This window comes from Rana temporaria, chromosome 10 (assembly GCF_905171775.1).
Source record: "Rana temporaria chromosome 10, aRanTem1.1, whole genome shotgun sequence".
Taxonomy (NCBI): domain Eukaryota; kingdom Metazoa; phylum Chordata; class Amphibia; order Anura; family Ranidae; genus Rana; species Rana temporaria.
In genome coordinates, this window is record NC_053498.1 from 147,043,124 (window position 1) to 147,066,665 (window position 23,542).

Below are 23,542 nucleotides of genomic sequence, written 5' to 3' on the forward strand. Positions count from 1 at the left end.
AAAAGTCAGCAGCTGCAGTATTTGTAGCTGCTGGCTTTTAATATATTATTTTCCCCATGGCACATCCGCTTTAAGACAGCCCTGGGAGGGGGAGAGTAATTCTAGCAAAATAATTGCTCTGGTAGACAAGGGGTTAAAGGAGATCAGCCGGATGATAGTCCTCAGGACAAGCTTACCTGCAGCACCATCTGCTGGCGACATCTGGCATTACATGATATGGTCACTTCGTTGGTTTGGGGGGGTTTAGAGTCATTTCTGACAAAAAATAATTTCTCCAGTAGAAAAGTGATTAAACGGGGTTGGCCGACTGACAGTCCTCCGGTACAAGCTTACCTGCAGCGCCATCTGCTGGTGGAATCTGGCATTACATGATATGGTCACTTTGTTGGTTTTGGGGGGTTCCATATTATGGTCTCTTCATTGATTCCCATCCATGCATTTAAAATATAGCTGCGCCAATATCATGCTCTATGGAAAAAAATTGCAATTGACATTTTATTCTCCAGGGACTCTGCTTTTAGAAAATATATAATTGCTTTGGAGGAGGAGGGGGGAGGGGGGCGGGGTTTATAGTAATTTTTAGCAAAAAAATTGCTCCGATAGACAAGTGATTAAAGGAGATCGGCAGGATGACAGTCCTATGGGTACAAGCTTACCTGCAATGCCATCTGCTGGTGGAATCTGCCATTGCATGATATGGTCACTTTGTTGGTTTTGGGGGGTTTATGAAAATACAACAACTGACATTTTATTCTCCAAGGTCTCTGCTTTTAGAAAATAAAAAAATACTTTGGAGGGAGGGTTTTTTGAAGAAATTTCTGGCAAAAAAATTTGTCCGGTTAAAGGAGATCGGCAGGATGACAGTCCTATGGGTACAAGCTTACCTGCAACGCCATCTGCTGGTGGAATCTGGTATTCCATATCATTGATTCTCATCCATGCATTTAAAAAGTAGCTGTGCTAATATCGTGCTCTATGAAAATATAACAACTTCCATTTTATTCTCCAGAGTCTCTGCTTTCAGAAAATATATAATTGTTTTGGAGGAGGGGGGGAGGGGTTTATATTAATTTTTAGCAAAAAAATTGCTCCGATAGACAAGGGGTTAAAGGAGATGGGCAGGATGACAGTCCTCCCGTACAAGCTTACCTGCAGCGCCATCTGCTGGTGGAATCTGGTGTTCCATATTGTGGTCTCTTCATTGGTTCCCATCCATGCATTTAAAAAATAGCTGCGCCAATATCGTGCTCCATAAAAGTGCAACTGTCATTTTATTCTCCATGGTCTCTGCTTTTAGAAAATATATAATTGCTTTGGAGGGGTTTAGAGGAATTTCTAGCAAAAAAAATTGCTCTGATAGACAAGGGGTTAGAGGAGGTCGGCAGGATGACAGTCCTCAAGATCCAGCTTACTTTCAGCGCCATCTGCTGGTGGAATCTGGCATTACATGATAGGGTCACTACATTTTAGTTTAGAGGAATTTCTGTCCAAATTTTTTTTCCCCGGTAGACAAGTGATTAAATCGGGTCGGCCAACTGACCATCCTTCGAGTACATGCTTACCTGCAGCGCCACCTGCTGGTGGAATGTGGCTTTGCATGATAAGGTCTCTTCATTGGTTCTCACCCCTTGTGTAGCTCTGATCATCACCGTAATCCTAATAGTGAGAATCCTGACCGGGTTTTATGTCTGTCCCCGGATATTTGGGAGGAAAGAGACCCTGCCTATGTAATACAGAGGAAGCGGACCCTGCCTATGTAATACAGAGGAAGCGGACCCTGCCTATGTAATACAGAGAAAGGAGACTCTGCCTATGTAATACAGAGGAAGCAGACCCTGCCTATGTAATACAGAGGAAGGAGACCCTGCCTATGTAATACAGAGGAAGGAGACCCTGCCTATGTAATACAGAGAAAGGAGACCCTGCCTATGTAATACAGAGGAAGGAGACCCTGCCTATGTAATACAGAGAAAGGAGACCCTGCCTATGTAATACAGAGGAAGGAGACCCTGCCTATGTAATACAGAGGAAGCAGACCCTGCCTATGTAATACAGAGGAAGGAGACCCTGCCTATGTAATACAGAGGAAGGAGACCCTGCCTATGTAATACAGAGAAAGGAGACCCTGCCTATGTAATACAGAGGAAGGAGACTCTGCCTATGTAATACAGAGGAAGGAGACTCTGCCTATGTAATACAGAGGAAGGAGACCCTGCCTATGTAATACAGAGGAAGCGGACCCTGCCTATGTAATACAGAGGAAGCGGACCCTGCCTATGTAATACAGAGGAAGGAGACCCTGCCTATGTAATACAGGGAAAGCAGACCCTGCCTATGTAATACAGAGGAAGGAGACTCTGCCTATGTAATACAGAGTAAGCAGACCCTGCCTATGTAATACAGAGGAAGCAGACCCTGCCTATGTAATACAGAGGAAGCAGATCCTGCCTATGTAATACAGAGGAAGCGGACCCTGCCTATGTAATACAGAGGAAGCAGACTCTGCCTATGTAATACAGAGGAAGCGGACCTTGCCTATGTAATACAGAGGAAGCGGACCCTGCCTATGTAATACAGAGGAAGCGGACCCTGCCTATGTAATACAGAGGAAGCGGACCCTGCCTATGTAATACAGAGGAAGCGGACCCTGCCTATGTAATACAGAGGAAGCGGACCCTGCCTATGTAATACAGAGGAAGCGGACCCTGCCTATGTAATACAGAGGAAGCAGACCCTGCCTATGTAATACAGAGGAAGGAGACTCTGCCTATGTAATACAGAGGAAGGAGACCCTGCCTATGTAATACAGAGGAAGCGTACCCTGCCTATGTAATACAGAAGAAGCAGACCCTGCCTATGTAATACAGAGGAAGCAGACCCTGACTTTGTAATACAGAGGAAGGAGACCCTGCCTATGTAATACACAGAAAGGAGACCCTGCCTATGTAATACAGAGGAAGCAGACCCTGCCTATGTAATACAGAAGAAGCAGATCCTGCCTATGTAATACAGGGGAAGGAGACTCTGCCTATGTAATACAGAGGAAGCGGACCCTGCCTATGTAATACAGAGGAAGCGGACCCTGCCTATGTAATACAGAGGAAGCGGACCCTGCCTATGTAATACAGAGGAAGCGGACCCTGCCTATGTAATACAGAGGAAGCAGACCCTGCCTATGTAATACAGAGGAAGCGTACCCTGCCTATGTAATACAGAGGAAGCAGACCCTGACTTTGTAATACAGAGGAAGGAGACCCTGCCTATGTAATACAGAGGAAGGAGACCCTGCCTATGTAATACAGAGGAAGCAGACCCTGCCTATGTAATACAGAGGAAGCGGACCCTGCCTATGTAATACAGAGGAAGCGGACCCTGCCTATGAAATACAGAGGAAGGAGACCCTGCCTATGTAATACAGAGGAAGCGGACCCTGCCTATGTAATACAGAGGAAGGAGACCCTGCCTATGTAATACAGAGGAAGCGGACCCTGCCTATGTAATACAGAGGAAGGAGACCCTGCCTATGTAATACAGAGGAAGCGGACCCTGCCTATGTAATATACAGGAAGGAGACCCTGCCTATGTAATACATAGGAAGCAGACCCTGCCTATGTAATACAGAGGAAGGAGACCCTGCCTATGTAATATAGAGGAAGGAGACCCTGCCTATGTAATACAGAGGAAGGAGACCCTGCCTATGTAATACAGAGGAAGCAGACCCTGACTTTGTAATACAGAGGAAGGAGACCCTGCCTATGTAATACAGAGGAAGCGGACCCTGCCTATGTAATACAGAGGAAGCGGACCCTGCCTATGTAATATAGAAGAAGCAGACCCTGCCTATGTAATACAGAGGAAGCAGACCCTGACTTTGTAATACAGAGGAAGGAGACCCTGCCTATGTAATACAGAGGAAGCGGACCCTGCCTATGTAATACAGAGGAAGCGGACCCTGCCTATGTAATACAGAGGAAGCGGACCCTGCCTATGTAATACAGAAGAAGTGGACCCTGCCTATGTAATACAAAGGAAGCAGACTCTGCCTATGTAATATACAGGAAGCAGACCCTGCCTATGTAATACAGAAGAAGCAGACCCTGCCTATGTAATACAGAGGAAGGAGACCCTGCCTATGTAATACAGGGAAAGCAGACCCTGCCTATGTAATACAGAAGAAGCGGACCCTGCCTATGTAATACAGAGGAAGGAGACCCTGCCTATGTAATACAAAGGAAGCAGACCCTGCCTATGTAATACAGAGGAAGGAGACTCTGCCTATGTAATACAGAAGAAGCAGATCCTGCCTATGTAATACAGAGGAAGGAGACCCTGCCTATGTAATACAGAGGAAGGAGACTCTGCCTATGTAATACAGAAGAAGCGGACCCTGCCTATGTAATACAGAGGAAGGAGACCCTGCCTATGTAATACAGAGGAAGGAGACCCTGCCTATGTAATACAAAGGAAGCAGACTCTGCCTATGTAATACAGAGGAAGGAGACCCTGCCTATGTAATACAAAGGAAGCAGACTCTGCCTATGTAATACAGAGGAAGGAGACCCTGCCTATGTAATACACAGGAAGCGGACCCTGCCTATGTAATACAGAGGAAGCGGACCCTGCCTATGTAATACAAAGGAAGCAGACTCTGCCTATGTAATACAGAGGAAGGAGACCCTGCCTATGTAATACAAAGGAAGCAGACTCTGCCTATGTAATACAGAGGAAGGAGACCCTGCCTATGTAATACACAGGAAGGAGACCCTGCCTATGTAATACAAAGGAAGCAGACTCTGCCTATGTAATACAGAGGAAGGAGACCCTGCGTATGTAATACAGAGGAAGCAGATCCTGCCTATGTAATACACAGACCAGCTTGTGAGTAGCAAATGAAAAGAAGCAACAGCAGAGTGATGAGCTCACCTTCGTCACTCCGCTCTCTCCTCCTGCCAGCATATGAACTGATTGTCTCTCTCTCACACTCCATTCCTGCTGTGCCGGGATTGCTAGAGGCCGATATCGGGTTCATGACATGTTGGGTGTCTATCTACTCGTCTTAACGTCATCTTTCACATTTTACAAAAATTATTATATATATATATATTTTTTTAATTCCTTAAAAAAATTGGGGGGGGGGGGGGGAATACCGCTGCGCAAATACCGCGCCTTGTAAGAAATTCCAAACCTTTTATTCTCTGGGGTCTCTGCAGAACATAATGTTTGGGGGTTTGGTGTCATTTTCTGGTGAGAAGAAGTGTGGTCTCCCTCCTGCCGCTGAAACACAAGAGAGCGTTCACAGGCCGAGACCTCCGACCGCCGCCTGGAACAGAGGGGCCTGTGAATGCTCAAACAGAGATACACTTAAACTTATCTAAGATACGATGGCTTGCGCCGTCCTATCTTAGATTGCAATATTTTGGATGGCCGCTAGGTGGCGCTTCCATTGCGGTCGGCGTAGAATATGTAAATGAGGAGATGCGCCGATTCACGTACGCCCGGCCGACGCAGTACAGATACGCCGTTTACGTAAGAGATAGGCCGCGTAAAGTTAGAGCTAGGCCCTAGTGGAATAGTAATGTCAAGTATGGCCGCCGTTCCCGCGTCGAAATTCGAATTTTTTACGTCGTTTGCGTAAGTCGTCTGTGAATCGGGATTTACGTAGTTTACGTCCACGTCGAAATCAATAGGCCCGTGCGGCGTACTTAGCCGCAATGCACACTGGGAAATGTAGGCGCCCGGCGCATGCGCAGTTCGCAAGAAACGTAAAAAACGTAAGGTCAAGCCTCATTGACATACAACACGCCCCCCTCAAACACATTTGAATTAGGCGCCCTTACGCCCGCCGATTTAGGCTACGCCGCCGTAACTTAGCAGGTAAGTACATTGAGAATCATGTACTTGCCTAGCTAACTTACGGCGGCGTAGCCTAAATGCCTTAAGCTACGCCGCCGCAAAGTTAGGCGTCCGTACCTGAATCTACCTAAAAGCATTACAATTAACAAAAAAAATCTGTAAATAATTAATAAATGAATCCAAATAATTAACAACAAACAATTCCCATTAGGGGTGCAACGGATCACAGTTGATCCGTGATCCGTACGGGTCACCCCCTTCGGATCGGATCACACTGTGATCCGCGGATTGCCACGGCTCCGGAGCTAGGCCGAAGCCGCGGCCTTTCCTAATGTTATGGCCGCGGCTTCGGCCTACCTCCGGAGCCGCGACCATAACGCTGGGAAAGGCCGCGGCTTCGGCCTAGCTCTGGAGCCGCCGCCGTAGCATTAGGAAAGGCCGCGGCTTCGGCCTAGCTCCGGAGCTGCGGCCATCTTGGTACACCCGGCGGCGGCCCTCCTCTGTTTACACCCACAGAGGAGGAGCCCGCACTCGGACACACCGGGGAGTGCCTGTCGGTACTAGCTGAGGGGGGGTCACTGTACTGAGGGGGGGTCACTGTAATGAGGAGGGGGGTCACTGTACTGAGGGGGGGTCACTGTACTGAGGGGTCACTGTAATGAGGAGGGGGGTCACTGTACTGAGGGGGGGTCACTGTACTGAGGAGGGGGGGTCACTGTACTGAGGGGGGTCACTGTACTGAGGGGGGTCACTGTACTGAGGGGGGTCACTGTACTGAGGAGGGGGGGTCACTACTGAGGGGGGTCACTGTACTGAGGGGGGTCACTGTACTGAGGAGGGGGGTCACTGTACTGAGGAGGGGGGTCACTGTACTGAGGGGGTCACTGTACTGAGGGGGGTCACTGTACTGAGGGGGGTCACTGTACTGAGGAGGGGGGTCACTGTACTGAGGGGGGATCACTGCTGAGGAGGGGGGGGATCACTGTGAGGAGGGGGGATCACTGTACGGAGGGGGGGATCACTGTACTGAGGAGGGGGGGTCACTGTACTGAGGAGGGGGGTCACTGTACTGAGGAGGGGGGTCACTGTACTGAGGGGGGTCACTGTACTGAGGGGGGTCACTGTACTGAGGGGGGTCACTGTACTGAGGAGGGGGGGTCACTACTGAGGGGGGTCACTGTACTGAGGGGGGTCACTGTACTGAGGAGGGGGGTCACTGTACTGAGGGGGGTCACTGTACTGAGGGGGGTCACTGTACTGAGGAGGGGGGTCACTACTGAGGGGGGTCACTGTACTGAGGGGGGATCACTGCTGAGGAGGGGGGGATCACTGTGAGGAGGGGGGATCACTGTACGGAGGGGGGGGGTCACTGTACTGAGGAGGGGGTACAGAGGGGGGGGATCACTGCTGAGAAGGGGGTACAGAGGGGGGGGATCACTGTGAGGAGGGGGGGGGATCACTGTGAGGAGGGGGGATCACTGTGAGGAGGGGGGATCACTGTACGGAGGGGGGGATCACTGTACTGAGGAGGGGGGTCACTGTACTGAGAGGAGGGGGGGTGTCTGCACTGAGGGGGTACTATAGTTGGTGGGGGGGGGACATGTGGATATTACAGTGGGGGAGATTTTTTTTTTTTTTGCCGATCCGAAAAATGATCCGATCCGTGACTCCTGATCCGAGGAACGATCCGAACCGTGAGTTTTTTGATCCGTTGCACCCCTAATTCCCATAAATAATTTCCTAATCCAAATATACACTACAGAAGTCTAAAGCTTCCTTAGTTTTACCACAAGAACTTAGAATAGATAGACATAAAGCATTACAATTAACAAAAAAAAAAATCTGTAAATAATTCCAATAAAAAAAATCCATCAATAATTCCCAAATCCATAAATAATAAATAATCCGAATGATGAACAAGAAAATCTGTAAATAATTAATAAACGGATCCAAATTGACAAAAATAATCCGTCAATAATCCCCAAATCCATAAATAATGTGGATCTGTTTGGACAATGCGTCCTTTTTCCGCTCGGAGTCATCGGATCTCCTGGGTTGGGTGGGGATTTGGAGCAGCTGCTCGCTGTGCAGACAGAGGAGAATTTGGCTCGCAGACGGATCCCTCCCATAATTATTTCCAAGCGCAGAGCTCTGGCTATCGCCTGCGGGGATCCGTGTTTTCCTTCCCGCACAGCTTATAGGCTCATGATGTTGTCACTTGCTGTGCTGGTGAGTCACAGACCTGGGGGGGGGGGGGGGACAGGAGATTGGGGTCAATGTGGCTCTGCGTCCTGGGCTACGTGTGCCTAGGCACAGCCCAGTGGGAGGACGGTTGGGGTGACAAAGCTCGCCTTGTGAGCAGCTGCAGTTTTAGATTTCCAGACTGCGCACTGCCAGCGTCTAGGAATAGCCGGAGCAGACAGACCTCTCCATAGAAAGGATCGGCTCACCAGATCCTACTATCCTTCTCTTCCTTTAACTTGCAGGTCAGTATGCTGTCTCCGGGCCCCGGGGGGCCCAATATAGGCTCGCCGTCTGTATTTGTAGAGTGCATGCTGTGGCTTTGAACGCAGAAATTAGTGCATTGTTGGCTTTGGACGCAGAGATCGGTGCAATGGTTGGCGTTGAGCGTAGTTGTGGCTTCGGACGTAGAGATCGGTGCAATGGTTGGCTTTGAGCATAGTTGTGGCTTTGGACGTAGAGATCGGTGCAATGGTTGGCTTTGAGCATAGTTGTGGCTTTGGATATAGAGATCAGTGCAATGGTTGGCTTTGAGCGTAGTTGTGGCTTTGGCTGTAGAGATCGGTGCAATGGTTGGCTTTGAGCGTAGTTGTGGCTTTGGATGTAGAGATCGGTGCAATGGTTGGCTTTGAGCGTAGTTGTGGCTTTGGATGTAGAGATCAGTGCATGGTTGACTTTGAGCGTAGTTGTGGCTTTGGACGCAGAGATCAGTGCATGGTTGGCTTTGAGCGTAGTTGTGGCTTTGGATGTAGAGATCGGTGCAATGGTTGGCTTTGAGCATAGTTGTGGCTTTGGATGTAGAGATCGGTGCAATGGTTGGCTTTGAGCGTAGTTGTGGCTTTGGATGTAGAGATCAGTGCAATGGTTGGCTTTGAGCGTAGTTGTGACTTCGGATGTAGAGATCGGTGCAATGGTTGGCTTTGAGCGTAGTTGTGGCTTTGGACGCAGAGATCGGTGCAATGGTTGCCTTTGAGCGTAGTTGTGGATTTGGACGCGGATCATTTCTGGGTCCTACTTTGTGTTCGGTGATGTTTGTCGCAGAGCTAATGCGCGGTTGTCGATGTCTTAAGGGCCCTGGCGCTCCACCTGCGGCCCTTTGACCATCCCCTGTATTAGGTTTGTAGTCTCTGACTTGCGTTGCCATCTGTCCGGGATTTGAATCATGTGTCCGGGGGTTTCAGTCCACCTAAAACCCGGACACGTTATTTAGACAGGAATGTGGTTCGAAACAAGACTTGACGGGGGGGGGGGCACTATGTGCGCAGCATTACTTTTCTCTTTGGAGCACCCAAAGGTGTCGGAGGTCTGTTACAATCATATGACTGAAAAAAAAATATGTCTGTGAAGAAAGTGTGGCGACCCCTATCTCCGAGAGTCATAGAGCATACTGAATATTATGTGTGGCTCTTTGGCCCCCCCAAGCCCTTTTCGAATTTGAAAAGTATTCGAAAATTATTTGAATTCGAATTTCATCCGAATTTTCTTTTATCGTTATTTCGGATTCGTTTACATTCGGTAAAACAATTTGTTTGAATTTCAGTTTGGAAAGGAAACGGACCGCACGTGTCTAATAGCCGGCCTTCAGTCTCCGACCACACGTGTCGTCTCTGACAGTCTTCTGCATCTTATGTATCCCTCCGGCAGTGTGTGGCCCCCGAGTATCAGCAGCTGGGAGGGAGAGCGTTGGCTTTTTATACAGGCTGTAATCAGACACGTGCAGAGCGGAAAAATATATTCTGTCCGTTATTCACATAACTCATTTTATTCCAATTCCAATCCATTTCATATTTTCGGAATTCGGTTGAATTTGGAAAATTTTAATCGCTTCGAATTCAAACCAAAATCAAATTTATTCTATTTGGAATTAAAATTTCGGAAATTAGCTACCGTATTTATTCGAGTATAACGCGCACCCGTGTATAACGCGCACCCCTAATTTTCAATTAAAAATCGGTATAAAATCATTGTAATTGCCAAAAATCATTTATGTCCAGCCATGCCCCCTGTATGTCCAGCCGTGCCCCCTGTATGTCCAGCCGTGCCCCCTGTATGTCCAGCCGTGCCCCCTGTATGTCCAGCCGTGCCCCCTGTATGTCCAGCCGTGCCCCCTGTATGTCCAGCCGTGCCCCCTGTATGTCCAGCCGTGCCCCCTGTATGTGTCCAGCCGTGCCCCCTGTATGTGTCCAGCCGTGCCCCCTGTATGTGTCCAGCCGTGCCCCCTGTATGTGTCCAGCCGTGCCCCCTGTATGTGTCCAGCCGTGCCCCCTTACCTTTAATCACGCGGCGCGCGGGAACATTACAGACAGCGTTCGTTTGAACAGCTGTTTTCCCTGCCACGCATAGACACTCCCCCTCGTTCGCGATTGGACAGATCCGTCCAAGGGGGAGTGTCTACGCGCGGCAGGGAAAACAGCTATTCAAACGAAAGCTGTCTAATGTTCCCCCGCGCCGCGTGATTAACGTTGTAGCGGCGTTTGTGGCTTCGGTGGCGGCGGCGTGTGCGGCGGCGGTAGCAGCGGCGTGTGCGGCGGCGGGGGGAAAAAAGTCCTCGAGTATAACGCGCACCCAAACTTTGAACTTTTTTTTGGGTATAAAATTTTGCGCGTTATACTCGAATAAATACGGTATATTCTTTTTATTCCATTCTATTCTGTTGTTTCTTTTTTATTCTATTCTTTTCTATTCTATTCGGAAAATGGTTACCGTATATACTCGAGTATAAGCCGACCTGAATATAAGCCGAGGCACCTAATTTTACCACAAAAAAATGGGAAAACGTATTGATTCGAGTATAAGCCTAGGGTGTCCATGTGCATGCCTCACTGTGCCCATGTGCATGCCTTACTGTGCCCATGCCTCACTGTGCGCATTCCTCACTGTGCCCATGCGCATGCCTCACTGTGTCCATGTGCATGCTTCACTGTGCCCATGCCTCACTGTGCCCATGCCTCACTGGGGCAGATTCAGAAAGAGATATGACGGCGTATCTCTGAGTTCTGTTGGTCGTATCTATGCGGCTGATTCATAGAATCAGGTTACGCATAGATATCCCTAAGATCCGACAGGTGTAAGTGACTTACACCGTCGGATCTTAGGCTGCAATTCCAGGCCGGCCGCTAGGTGGAGTTTCGTTTTTTTTTTCGCGCCGAATATGCAAATGAGGATTTACGCAGATTCAGAAACGAACGACCGCCCGGCGCATTTTTTTTACGTCGTATGCGTTCGGCTTTTTCCGGCGTACAGTTACCCCTGCTATATGAGGGGTATCCTATGTTAAGTATGGCCGTCGCTCCCGCGCCAAGTTTTGAATTTTTACGTCGTTTGCGTACGTCGATTCAGAAAAGAGCTGGACGTAAGTTACGCTCACGTCGAAACCAATGACGTCCTTGCGACATCATTTGGAGCAATGCACGCTGGGAAAGTTAACGGACGGCGCATGCGCAGTTCGTTCGGCGCGGGGACGCGCCTGATTTAAATTTTACACGCCCCCTAGCCGCGGAATTTGTATTCCGCCGGGGGATTTACGATACGCCGCCACAACTTTACAGGCAAGTGCTTTCTGAATAAAGCACTTGCCTCAAAAACTTGCGGCGGCGTAACGTAAATCAGATAGGTTACGCGGATCTAAAGATCCGCTGACCTATCTGAATCTGGCCCACTGTGTCCATGACTAGACTGACGTTTAACATGGGAATCTATGGAAGGGGTGCCCGGCTTTGAAAAATCGGTGCTCCCCGGCCGTAGGTCCCCCAGACAACAATCTTTGCACACTTGTAGAGGAAAATTGGGCTACATGTGTGCCAAGTTTTGGTGTCCAGGGGACCTACGACCGGCCGGTCCCCAAATTCACTGGAAAAATAACCGTTTAACATGGGAGTCTATGGAAGGGGTGCCCGGCTTTGAAAAATTGGTGCTCCCCGGCCGTAGGTCCCCCGGAGACAACAAACATTGCACTCTTGTAGAGGAAGAGTGGGGCTACATGTGCCAACCTGTCTCATCAGTTCCCATCTGCAGCCTCATTGTGCCCACCTGTCTCATCAGTTCCCATCTGCAGCCTCATTGTGCCCACCTGTCTCATCGGTGCCCATCTGCAGCCTCATGTACCTGATCTCCCGCTGTGTCATGTGTCCAAAAAAATCTGGCGCAATTCTTTTTTTTTTATTAAAGGGTTGCTATGCTAGTCTTCTCCCGGTCATGTTAGTCCATTGGACGTCACTGACCCAAGATTAGGAGAGCTGACCTCACTCCGACTTATCTGACTCGTATGTTTGTTTCTGGTCGGTGACTCAATAGGTATTAATGTCACAGACGGCTCTGAAGAAGGTGGTCATGAATGTCATCCTCCGAATGTTACCACAGGTTCCCTTTTTAAGGATCATCACAGCTATACACCCAAATGTTGCATGTTTAATAAAGCTGAGCTTTTGGTCTTTATACGTTTCGTCCGCTTCGCCAGCGGCGATACACGTTTAACCCTTAAAATCGCCCCGCTTGTGGCCGAATAGCGCAGCTATTTAGCAGCACTTTACCGATATCGTGGCCAGCTGGCAGTGTGAAATAGCTCTTGAGATAATTCAGCTTCACTCCATGCCCATATAAATATAGCCTAGAGAATGTACAGAGCCCCCTTCAGAACAGACCCTTCCATTCAGCACAGATGGACCCACCCCTCAGCACACGCCCTTCCTTCAGTACAGACCCCCCTTCTGCACAGATGAACCCCCCATTTAGCACAAACCCCCCCCGTCAGCACAGATGGACCCCCCCTCTCCTCATCCCGTTCAGTACATCAGCGTGGCACAGCAGGTTCCCTCCCCCTGTGTACACATAAACATTGGAGGGGGAGGCGGCCTGTGTGACATCCGGCCCGGGACCGCTCAGACAGCCCTGTGCCGCGAGAGAAAGGGATGGTTGGTCAGGTGCAGTGGTGTCACCCCGCACCAGACCACCCCCATTGCAATGCCACGGCCAGCAGCTCTCCTCTCTCTCGCTGTTCTAACCTGCCTGTCACCGCGGCGCTGTCACTGCTTCAGTCGCAGAGGGGTGTCGTCACTCTTCAACACCACCTCGATTTTCCAGGGTGGGTCAATTGCCCCCCCTTGCCCTATGGAGTGGACGCCAATGGCTGCAGCCATCTTTTAAGGCGGCCTCTGCCTTCTGCTTAGTGGTGACGGCACTTTCAGTGCATGCCTATGGGTCGAAAACAACCAACCTCAGAAGGCTCTTTATAGAACTTACTGAGCTGAACAGTAGTGACTGAACGCCGTTTTGGGCTTGAGTTTGGGTTGAACCCAGAAGTTAGCTGTCATTGTTGGACCAATGAGCTGCAGGCAGGGGATTCCCCACCAAGCAGCTGATGTACACCAAGGGGTTGTTGGGGAATTCCCACAACAAGCCTACAGGTTAGATCTGACCAGGGCTTTTATTCAGTGGGAACGTGGAGGGAACACAGTTCTGACACCTCCAGCAATTAATGTATGAAATGGAAAGGGGTGCTGGGGTGTGCTGCCTGGAGGGTCTGTTGATGCTGGCTGCTGGGAGAATCTATTGTCGCTAGTGGGGATCTATTTTTTGCGTGGAGGCCTACTGTTGCTGGTGGAGGGTCAGTTATTGCTGGGAGGGATCTACTGTTGAGGGAGAGATCTATTGATGTTGTCTGCTGGTACATCTGTTGTTGCTGCTGGGAGTCTGTTGTTACTGGGGTATTTTTGTTGTTGTGGGGGGGTGTCTATTGTTGCTGAGTGAGGCCTATTGTTTTTGGGGTGTCTACTGTTGCTGGGGTGGGGTCTATTGTTGCTTACAGAGGGGGATCTATTTTACTGTCTGTCTTGTTATCATTAACAAATTCTGTGCAAATCAATTAGTAGCACAAAAGGATACTTGGTTCGGTATTCTCTAAAAGGGGTGATACTGGGAGGTTGGAGGTGGAACCGATGGACATTGCTCAGAGGATGTTAGGGGGCAGAAACAAAGGCTGACTCAGAAGGTAGGAGTTTCTGCACTTTTTCTCTGCGAAGAAAAGCCCTGAGTCTGACCCAACAAAGCCCTGGGCCTGACCCAACAAAGCCCTGGGTCTAGGGTGACCACGTGTCCCGGATTGCCCGGGACAGTCCCGCATTCCAGGACAATACAGTGTCCCGGAATGAAACTAACACAGCCACCCCATGAGCCGACGATGGAAACTGTCTTGTTTCCCAGCCCAGGGGGTTCGCCCCCCGCCAAATGCCCTGCCATGCACTGCACCCAACCAGGGTTAAGGACGCCACCTTCCCAGCCCCGCTCCTTAACAACTGATGAGTCATCAGCTGTCAATGGGCTTCCCCGCTGACAGCTGAATAATAATAGTAAAAAAAACTGCGTGGGGTTCCCCTCCCCTAGTCCATTCCAGACCCTTTGGGTTATTTGGGGGCTTCCAGATTCTGATAACCCCCCTGACTGCATGCCACCACAACCACCAGCCAGGGTAAGATGGGGACACGGTGCTTTGGGGTGGGGGGGGGGTCAGAGCCCGAAGGGTCTGGTGTGGACTGGGGGGGGGGCAATTGCAACCGTGAGTCAACTTAAATGTGATTTGACTCGTTGTTTTTTTTCTTTGGAAATTTCATTTTTGCTGCAGCATGTTCTATACATGGTACAGATGCACCACTTTACAGGCAGACTAAGGGGACCCCCAGGCACTATATTTTGAGGAATTGTTAATTTTTACTGTTGCATAAATGTAATCTCCTGAAAAAACTATAATTTTTAAAAACATTTGCATTGATAAATGTCCCCCAAGGCAGTACCCAGCCCCCCATACCCATATTATGGCCAATTACTTGCATATAAGCCTTTAAAATTGGCAAAAAAAAGTATCAAAAAGCATCTTTTTTTGTGAAGGAAGGGGTGTCCCTGATTGGCAGTTTGGAAATGTGATCACCCTACCTGGGTCTGCCCCAACAAAGCGCCGGGTCTGCCCCAACAAAGCCCCGGGTCTGCCCCAACAAAGCCCCGGGTCTGCCCCAACAAAGCCCCGGGTCTGCCCCAACAAAGCCCCGGGTATGCCCCCAACAAAGCCCTGGGTCTGCCCCAACAAAGCACTGTTCCATATCCTAGACAGGTGTCCCATTCCTCATCCTGAAATAAAGTTTTTGTTGCCCCCATAGCAGAATATTAGAATCGTCCTTTGCTGCTTTTAGAACATTGAAAGGTTGAATTTGGTTTTGTGGGCAACCACAATGGTTCCTCCTTCAGATGTCTATGCCAAGATAGCTAGTCAGCCCAGAGTAAGGTCGGGCAAGAGTAATTGTTCCAGATCCTGGACAGGTGTTCCATTCCTCGTCCTGAAGGAAATTTTTTGTTGCCTAAAGCAGATAATACAAATCTTCCTTGCTGCCTTAGGGCATTGAAAGGTTGAAAATGGTTTTATGGGCAACATCAGTTCCCCCTTGAGATGCCAATGCCCAGACAGCTAGTCGGCCAATAGTAAGGTGGGCCAAGAGGAGACCGATATTCTATACTTTGTCCTAATGGAAAGTTTTTTTTGGGCCAAAGCAGATGATGAGAATCTTCCTTGCTACCATGGAACATTATGGGCACACACATTGGTTCTTCTTGAGATGTCCATCGCTCACATTCTCCAACTGTCCTTACCCTGATCTCTGGCTGCACTAAGGGGAACACAAATGGTTCTAATCTCAAATGCTTTGATAAATAAGAAAATGCTCCTTTTTTCCAATACCGCCTATTGTTAACTCTTCTTTGTCTTCCACAGATGATCCTCCGCTGATTCTTGCGTTTGGGTTCTCATCATGGATCAGTCTCCCTCCATCCCCCCGCCTTCCCCTGACTCCTCTCTGCCCTTTTATGACTCCTCACATGCCCTCCACCTCCTGCGAGGTATCAATGAGCTGAGGGCTGAGCACAAGTTCTTTGACATGACTGTAAGCGCAGGAGGGCAAGACTTCCCATGCCATCGTACTGTTTTGGCCGCCGCCAGCAACTACTTCCGCGCCATGTTTGCAGGGAGGCTGCGAGAGAGCCAGGCTGAACGGGTGGAGCTGCATCAGGTCACTGGGCCCATCCTGGGTCTGCTGGTGGATTTCTGCTACACTGGCCGGGTGACTGTCACTCAAGAGAACGTGGAGCCCCTCCTGCAGGCTGCGGACCTCTTCCAGTTTCCTTCAGTAAAGGAGGCCTGTTGTGCCTATCTGGAGCGTCAGTTGGACGTCAGCAACTGTTTGGAGATCCAGGACTTCGCTGAGGCCTACGCCTGCCGGGGCCTGGCCGAGAGCACCAAGCGCTTCATCCTGGCCCACATGCCACAGCTGGCCCTGGCCCGGGAAGTGGAACGGTTGCCGTGGCAACGGATGCTGGAATATATCATGGATGACCGCCTGTGCGTGGACAAGGAGGAGACGGCTTATCAGATTATCCTTAGGTGGGTCAGGGCTGACCTCCCCCACCGCCAGCACCGCTGGCCTGAGCTTTTCCAGCACGTCCGCCTGCCCTTCATCCGCCGCTTCTACCTGCTGGCCCACGTGGAGAGTGATCCTCTGGTCTACTTCAGCCCCTCTTGCTTGAGGCTCATCGGGGAAGCTCGTGCCTTCCAGTCTTCGGAGTACGACCGCCATGACCTGCCCTGCGAAAGGATGAGGCCACGGCCGTCCACGGGACTGGCAGAAATATTGGTGATGGTCGGCGGCTGCGACCAGGACTGTGACGAGCTGGTGACGGTGGACTGTTATAACCCTCACACGGGGCAGTGGAGGTACCTGGCGGAGTTTCCAGATCACCTGGGAGGAGGTTACAGCATCGCAGCACTGGGGAATGACATCTATGTGACAGGTGAGCAGCGATCTCCTTTATTGGGCCAATTATTTCCATCATTTGGTTCACCAGGGGACAAGGTGTATGCAGTACCTTTGTCCAAGGCTAGCTGTGAGGGCGGACAGGGCTGTATGCGGGTATATGCAGGCGTGCGTTTATGCAAGTACAGCTTTATACCCGCAAGAGCCATTGATTTTGTGTATATAGCGCTACCTCCGTAGGGGCCACTGTGAGTTAAACAGGTTCTTGCTTTCCCAAGTCAGTGCAAGGCAGTGAGGCACACAGCAAACCTTCCACCCATTCCCGCTCGATAAGCAGTCTAGGGCAGGGCTCACCACCAGTTGCCCCGCCCGACCCTTACCCTGCCCCTAATCACGCCATCATAAATTATCTCATGAAATTACACTTAAATGCTTTATGCAGAATTAAGTTACAAAAATAAACAACTTTATCAAATCCCCTCAGCACAGCCTCATCTGTGCCCATCAATGCAGCATAACCTGTGCCCCACATTGCAGCCTCACTGTGCCCCACATTGCAGCCTCATTGTGCCCCACGTTGCAGCCTCATTGTGCCCCACATTGCAGCCTCTTGTGCCCCCCATTGCAGCCTTTCTGTGCCCCCATTGCAGCCTCGCCGTGCTCCACATTGCAGCCTCGCCATGCCCCACATTGCAGCCTCACCGTGCCCCACATTGCAGCTTCACCTTTCCCCCATTGCAGCCTCGCTGTGCCCCACGTTGCAGCCTCGCTGTGCCCCACGTTGCAGCCTCGCTGTGCCCCACGTTGCAGCCTCGCTGTGCCCCACATTGCAGCCTGACTGTGCTTATAATAATTATTTATATTATGTGCTTATTATAACTTTGTTTTTAATGCCAAACCGGAAAATTGGGGGAGATATTACAGCTAACAAGTGAGCGTAATATATTGTAACCATGAGAGTGTATGAATGGCTGAAAAAAATAAAATGAATGGTCGGTGGACCTCCGCTTTAAGGAACTCTTATCAAACTCTGGAGGCACCGTGGTTGGGAAACCCTTGGCTCTGTAAGGTGGTAATTCTTCCCAATGACCATCACACTAATGTATCATGAGTTGTAGATCTAGTCATTTTTAGGAGAGGTTCCCTGAGACCGGAAAGTTATTTCCTGGGCTAAGCCCTACTGCCGGTTATCTAAATTCTCCTGCCCTAATCTCCAGAAGCTTCTTCTAGTGTCCAGAGGGAAAGTAATCAAACTCCCAGCCTGTGGAGCTCCGAGCAGACCAGACTAAACGTAACTGGCTTCTGTAGTTACAGCCTATCTAGGATGGGCGTTATAATGCACGAGGCCTAAAAGTTCCCTGCGCTGTTGCTCCTCCTTCTTTCCACAGATCTGGTTCCTCGATCAGGAACACGGGGACCTGACCTCAAACCAGCAGGAGGAAAGTCCAACGTTGATGCTTGGAATGGACTTCCAGCAAAGGAAGTTTATTCCAAGCTGCCTGTCCTTGATTAATACATAACTTTATGTTGAGATCTATGACAGTAGGGAGGTCGCCAGGGGGCCCCCATCAAAAAACAATTCTCTGGGGCCCCATGGTCTGTAGCTGTGCCCCTGATTCAGGGTATGTCTGTGTTCCTCTCCCAGTATAAATCATACACTGGTTTTGGAGGTTGCTGTAGGCCGCTCCGGGCTTTTGTCCCGGCTGTGTTGGGAGCGGTTGGCCCGGATCCATGTTGGGTAGACGGGTTCACACTCTCTATCCTCGGCTTCCCCCTCTTTATCGTCGCCGTCACGCGCTGGTGTATTAATAGCCGTCAGCCGCTCTCAATAAACAACTTTCAGCACAAGTAAATACATTACATTTGCAGCGAGAGGAGCTTAGTCAGTCCCTGGATCCTAATTTTCCTGCAGAGAATATGAAACTCCAGGCAGATGCACTTTATTACCAAAAGTATTGGGACGCCTGCCTTTACACGCACATACGCTTTAATGTATACATAATACACAGAGCGCTGGGCACAGGACTGCATAATACACAGAGCTCTGGGCACAGGACTGCATAATACACAGCTCTGGGCACAGGACTGCATAATACACAGAGCTCTGGGCACATGACTGCACGTTTTTGATTCCCGGGATCATTATGGTAAGGGGTGCTAGGATGTGCTGGAGCCTGGAGGGGCAACTCTGGCTTCTGAGGGATCTATTACTGCTGGAGGGGTCTATTTTTTTGCATCACAGTCTATTGTTGCTGTTGGGGATCTATTGTTGCTGGGGGGGGGGAGGATTATGTTGCTGGGAGTCAATTGTTGCTAGAAGGGATCTACTGTTAAGAGAGGTGCCTATTGTTTCTGGACATTGGAGAGTCTATTGATGCTGGCTGCAGGGGCGGTATTTTGTTATGGGGGTCTGTTGTTGCTGGGGAGGTCTATTTTACTGTTTGTTATCATTAACAAATTCCATACAATTTACTTGGCACCACAAAAAGATGCTCAATGTTCTCTAAAAGGGATGGTACTGAGAGGTGAGTAGGGGGTGGAACCAAGGGACGGTGCTGGAATATGGCCACAGCAGCTCAGACCGCTGCTCTCACCGCCCGCATTCGCAGTAAGGAGACTTGGCTCTATGTTCTCTAAAAGGGGTGGTAATGGAAGGTGGGTAGGGGGTGGAACCAAGGGACAGTTCTGGAAGGTGGGTAGGGGGTGGAACCAAGGGACGGTGCTGGAAGGCGGGTAGGGGGTGGAACCAAGTGACGATGTGGGTAGGGGGGTGGAACCAAGGGACGGTGCTGGAAGGTTGGTAGGGGTGAAACCAAGGGACGTGCTGGAAGGTGGGTAGTGGGTGGAACCAAGGGATGGTGCTGGAAGGTGGGTAGCGGGTGGAACCAAGGGACGGTGCTGGAAGGTGGGTAGGGGGTGGAACCAATGGACGGTGCTGGAAGGTGGGTAGGGGGTGGAACCAAGGGACGGTGCTGAAAGGTGGGTAGGGGGTGGAACCAAGCGACGGTGCTGGAAGGTGGGTAGCGGGTGGAACCAAGGGACGGTGCTGGAAGGTGGGTAGGGGGTGGAACCAAGGGACGGTGCTGGAAGGTGGGTAGGGGGTGGAACCCAGGGACGGTGCTGGAAGGTGGGTAGGGGGTGGAACCAAGCGACGGTGCTGGAAGGTGGGTAGCGGGTGGAACCAAGGGACGGTGCTGGAAGGTGGGTAGGGGGTGGAACCAAGGGACGGTGCTGGAAGGTGGGTAGGGGGTGGAACCAAGGGACGGTGCTGGAAGGTGGGTAGGGGGTGGAACCAAGGTACGGTGCTGGAAGGTGGGTAGGGGGTGGAACCCAGGGACGGTGCTGGAAGGCGGGTAGGGGGTGGAAACAAGGGACAGTGCTGGAAGGTTGGTAGGGGGTGAAACCAAGGGACGGTGCTGGAAGGTGGGTAGTGGGTGGAACCAAGGGACGGTGCTGGAAGGTGGGTAGGGGGTGGAAACAAGGGATGGTGCTGGAAGGCGGGTAGGGGTGGAACCAAGGGACGGTGCTGGAAGGTGGGTAGGGAGTGGAACCAAGAGACGGTGCTGGAAGGTGGGTAGGGGGTGGAACCAAGGGACGGTGCTGAAAGGTGGGTAGGGGGGTGGAACCAAGGGACGGTGCTGGAAGGTGGGTAGGGGGTGGAACCCAGGGACGGTGCTGGAAGGTGGGTAGGGGGTGGAACCAAGGGACGGTGCTGAAAGGTGGGTAGGGGGGTGGAACCAAGGGACGGTGCTGGAAGGTGGGTAGGGGGTGGAACCCAGGGACGGTGCTGGAAGGTGGGTAGGGGGTGGAAACAAGGGATGGTGCTGGAAGGTGGGTAGGGGGGTGGAACCAAAGGACGGTGCTGGAAGGTTGGTAGGGGGTGAAACCAAGGGACGGTGCTGGAAGGTGGGTAGTGGGTGGAACCAAGGAACGGTGTTGGAAGGGTGGGTAGGGGGTGGAAACAAGAACTGACTCAGATGCGTGGGGGAGTTCCTGCACCTATTTTATGAGAGAAAAAAGCCATGGCGAGGGACCTACCTGGTTGAGTGTTAATTTTTTAGGATGGCTTGACTGGCTTGCGTGTGTATTTTGCCCAGACATACATGTTTAATACCTTTTTTCTATTGTGTTTTTCAGGAGGGTCTGATGGCTCCCGGCTGTACGACTGCGTTTGGCGGTATAACTCCAGCGTGAATGAATGGACAGAGGTCTCGCCCATGCTGAAGGCCCGGGAATATCACAGCTCCACCGTGCTGAAAGGCCTGCTTTACGTCATCGGGTCAGACAGCACGGAGCGCTACGACCACAGCATGGACTCCTGGGAATCGCTCCGGCCCATGATGTACCCCATGGACAACTGCTCCATCACCTCCTGCCGGGGCAAGCTTTACTCCATCGGGTCCCTGGAAGGCAAAGAGACTATGGTCATGCAGTGCTATGACCCTGACACGGACCTGTGGTCGTTGGTGAACTGTGGCCTGCTGCCCCCTTGGTCGTTTGCACCAAAAACTGTGACACTGAATGGATTAATTTATTTTGTCAGGTGAGTCTTTGGAATATTGAAATATAACCCATCTGTGGATGAGGGGGCGGGCACCCCTTTGTTTTAATTGTAGGGTGTAAGGAAACACCTTTTTCCAGTTATGTTTGCCTTTTTCTGCCAACTCATTTGCTGCTGGCCTTGTGATGGCCTTCCATTCCTTCCTCTTCACACACGTATGTGCTTACAGGCCCTGTTCTTCTAGATATGCCCTGTACCACCCTGCCCACTTTTACAGTAACTTCAGACCAGGGTTTACCAGTTAACAAAACTTTACTGAGCACACTCTTGCCAATACAGTTCAACAGTGCATCACCAGTCTCTTCTTGGCTAACTAGACACAGGCAGCCCATTGCATACCTTCCCCAGGTATTAGTCCACAATGTGGAAGGGTCCTGGTCCCCTAGAGCAGGGGTCTTCAAACTATGACCCTGCAGTTGTTCAGGATCAACAATTCCCATCATGCATGTGAATGTCAGAGTCTTAAAGCGGAGGTTCACCCGTACAATATACTTTTTTTCCTTAGCTTCATGCTCGTTTTGTCTAGGGGAATCGGCTAGTTGTTTTAAAATATGAGCCGTACTTACCGTTTACGAGATGCATCTTCTCCGTCGCTTCCGGGTATGGGCTGCGGGAATGGGGGTTCCTATTTTGATTGACAGTCTTCCGAGAGGCTTCCGACGGTCGCATCCATCGCGTCACGATTTTCCGAAAGAAGCAGAACGTCGGTGCGCAGGCGCAGTATAGAGCCACACCGACGTTCGGCTTCTTTCGGCTACTAGTGACGCGATGGATGCGACCGTCGGAAGCCTCTCGGAAGACTGTCAATCAAAATAGGAACGCCCGCTCCCGAAGACCCATACCCGAAAGCGGCGGAGAAGATGCATCTCGAAAACGGTAAGTACGGCTCATATTTTAAAACAACTAGCCGATTCCCCTAGACAAAACAAGCAGGAATCTAAGGGGAAAAGAGAAAAAAATACTTAATTGGATGAACTCCCGCTTTTAAGCCTCGTACACACGCTTAGATTTTCGGAAGACTGAACGTCCGTTTTTTTGTGGCATGCTAGTCTCATGTCGAAAGTCAAGAGGTTACCAACAATACAAAAAGTGACGTCATGTGCTGAATAGTTTTGTATGTATTCTTTCGTTTCGGAGCATGCATAGTTTTGCCCTTGCGATTTTTTCCGTATGAAAACTGTACTAATGAAACGAAAATCGGAAATGTTATAGTCTGCACATCCAGCTTTTGTCTGATGTAAAAGCGAAATCGGCTGTCGAAAGCACCGTACTAACATTCCGAAAATCGTCAGACAGCTTGTCGTACAAATCTTTCCATCCGATTTTCGGATCGTGTGTATGGGCCTTTACAATGCCTCATGGGATGTGTAGTTCAGCAACAGCCGGAGGGCTGTAGTTTGAGGATCCCTGCCTAAGAGGGTGCTTGGCAGATAGCTAATGGTTACATCCTTCAGGGTGAACCTTTTGATCCTCTTCTCATGTGGTCACGGCCAAAAAGTCCCCTGAGCAGAGCCTTCCCCCTTTTTATAAGCCGCACAGGGTGGAGGGCTGAGCCCAAAAAAGACTGGGAAACGGCAAAACCTAGCTTAACCCCCTCCCACCTGGGCAGCCTGAAATATCTGTCTAACAAAGCAACAGCAGCTGTAAGCACCTGTTTACAACAGTGATGATGGGGAGCAAAGCAAGAGCCAAGTTTGCCATAATGTTCAGGAATGCACGGCTCAGTTCAGCTTTAAAGCGGGGGTTCACCCATACATAACACTTTTTGCCCTTAGCTTCATGCTCGTTTTGTCTAGGGGAATCGGCTAGTTGTTTTAAAATATGAGCTGTACTTACCGTTTATGAGATGCATCTTCTCCGCCGCTTCCGGGTATGGGCTGCGGGAATGGGCGTTCCTATTTTGATTGACAGTCTTCCGAAAGGGTTCCGACGGTCGCATCCATCGCGTCACGATTTTCCGAAAGAAGCCGAACGTCGGTGCGCAGGCGCAGTATAGAGCCGCACCGACGTTCGGCTTCTTTCGGCTACTAGTGACGCGATGGATGCGACCGTCGGAAGCCTCTCGGAAGACTGTCAATCAAGAAGGAACGCCCGCTCC

The 23,542-nt window shown here is 50.5% G+C and overlaps 1 protein-coding gene across 3 annotated transcripts in view; it reads left to right on the forward strand.

Annotated features, from left to right (window-relative positions):
* Positions 1 to 23,542, forward strand: part of KLHL21 (kelch like family member 21) — a 76,344-nt gene that overhangs the window by 38,767 nt on the left and 14,035 nt on the right. For 2 of the 3 annotated variants that reach the window (XM_040326499.1, XM_040326497.1), the window contains exons 2-3: positions 15,848 to 16,920; positions 21,021 to 21,426. In XM_040326499.1, the coding sequence (XP_040182433.1) occupies positions 15,885 to 16,920; positions 21,021 to 21,426 (1,442 nt within the window). In that variant the 5' untranslated portion in view covers positions 15,848 to 15,884. Of the gene's footprint in view, positions 1 to 8,173; positions 8,340 to 15,847; positions 16,921 to 21,020; positions 21,427 to 23,542 lie in introns of those variants that run through there. The other variant, XM_040326498.1, reaches the window with a different exon arrangement.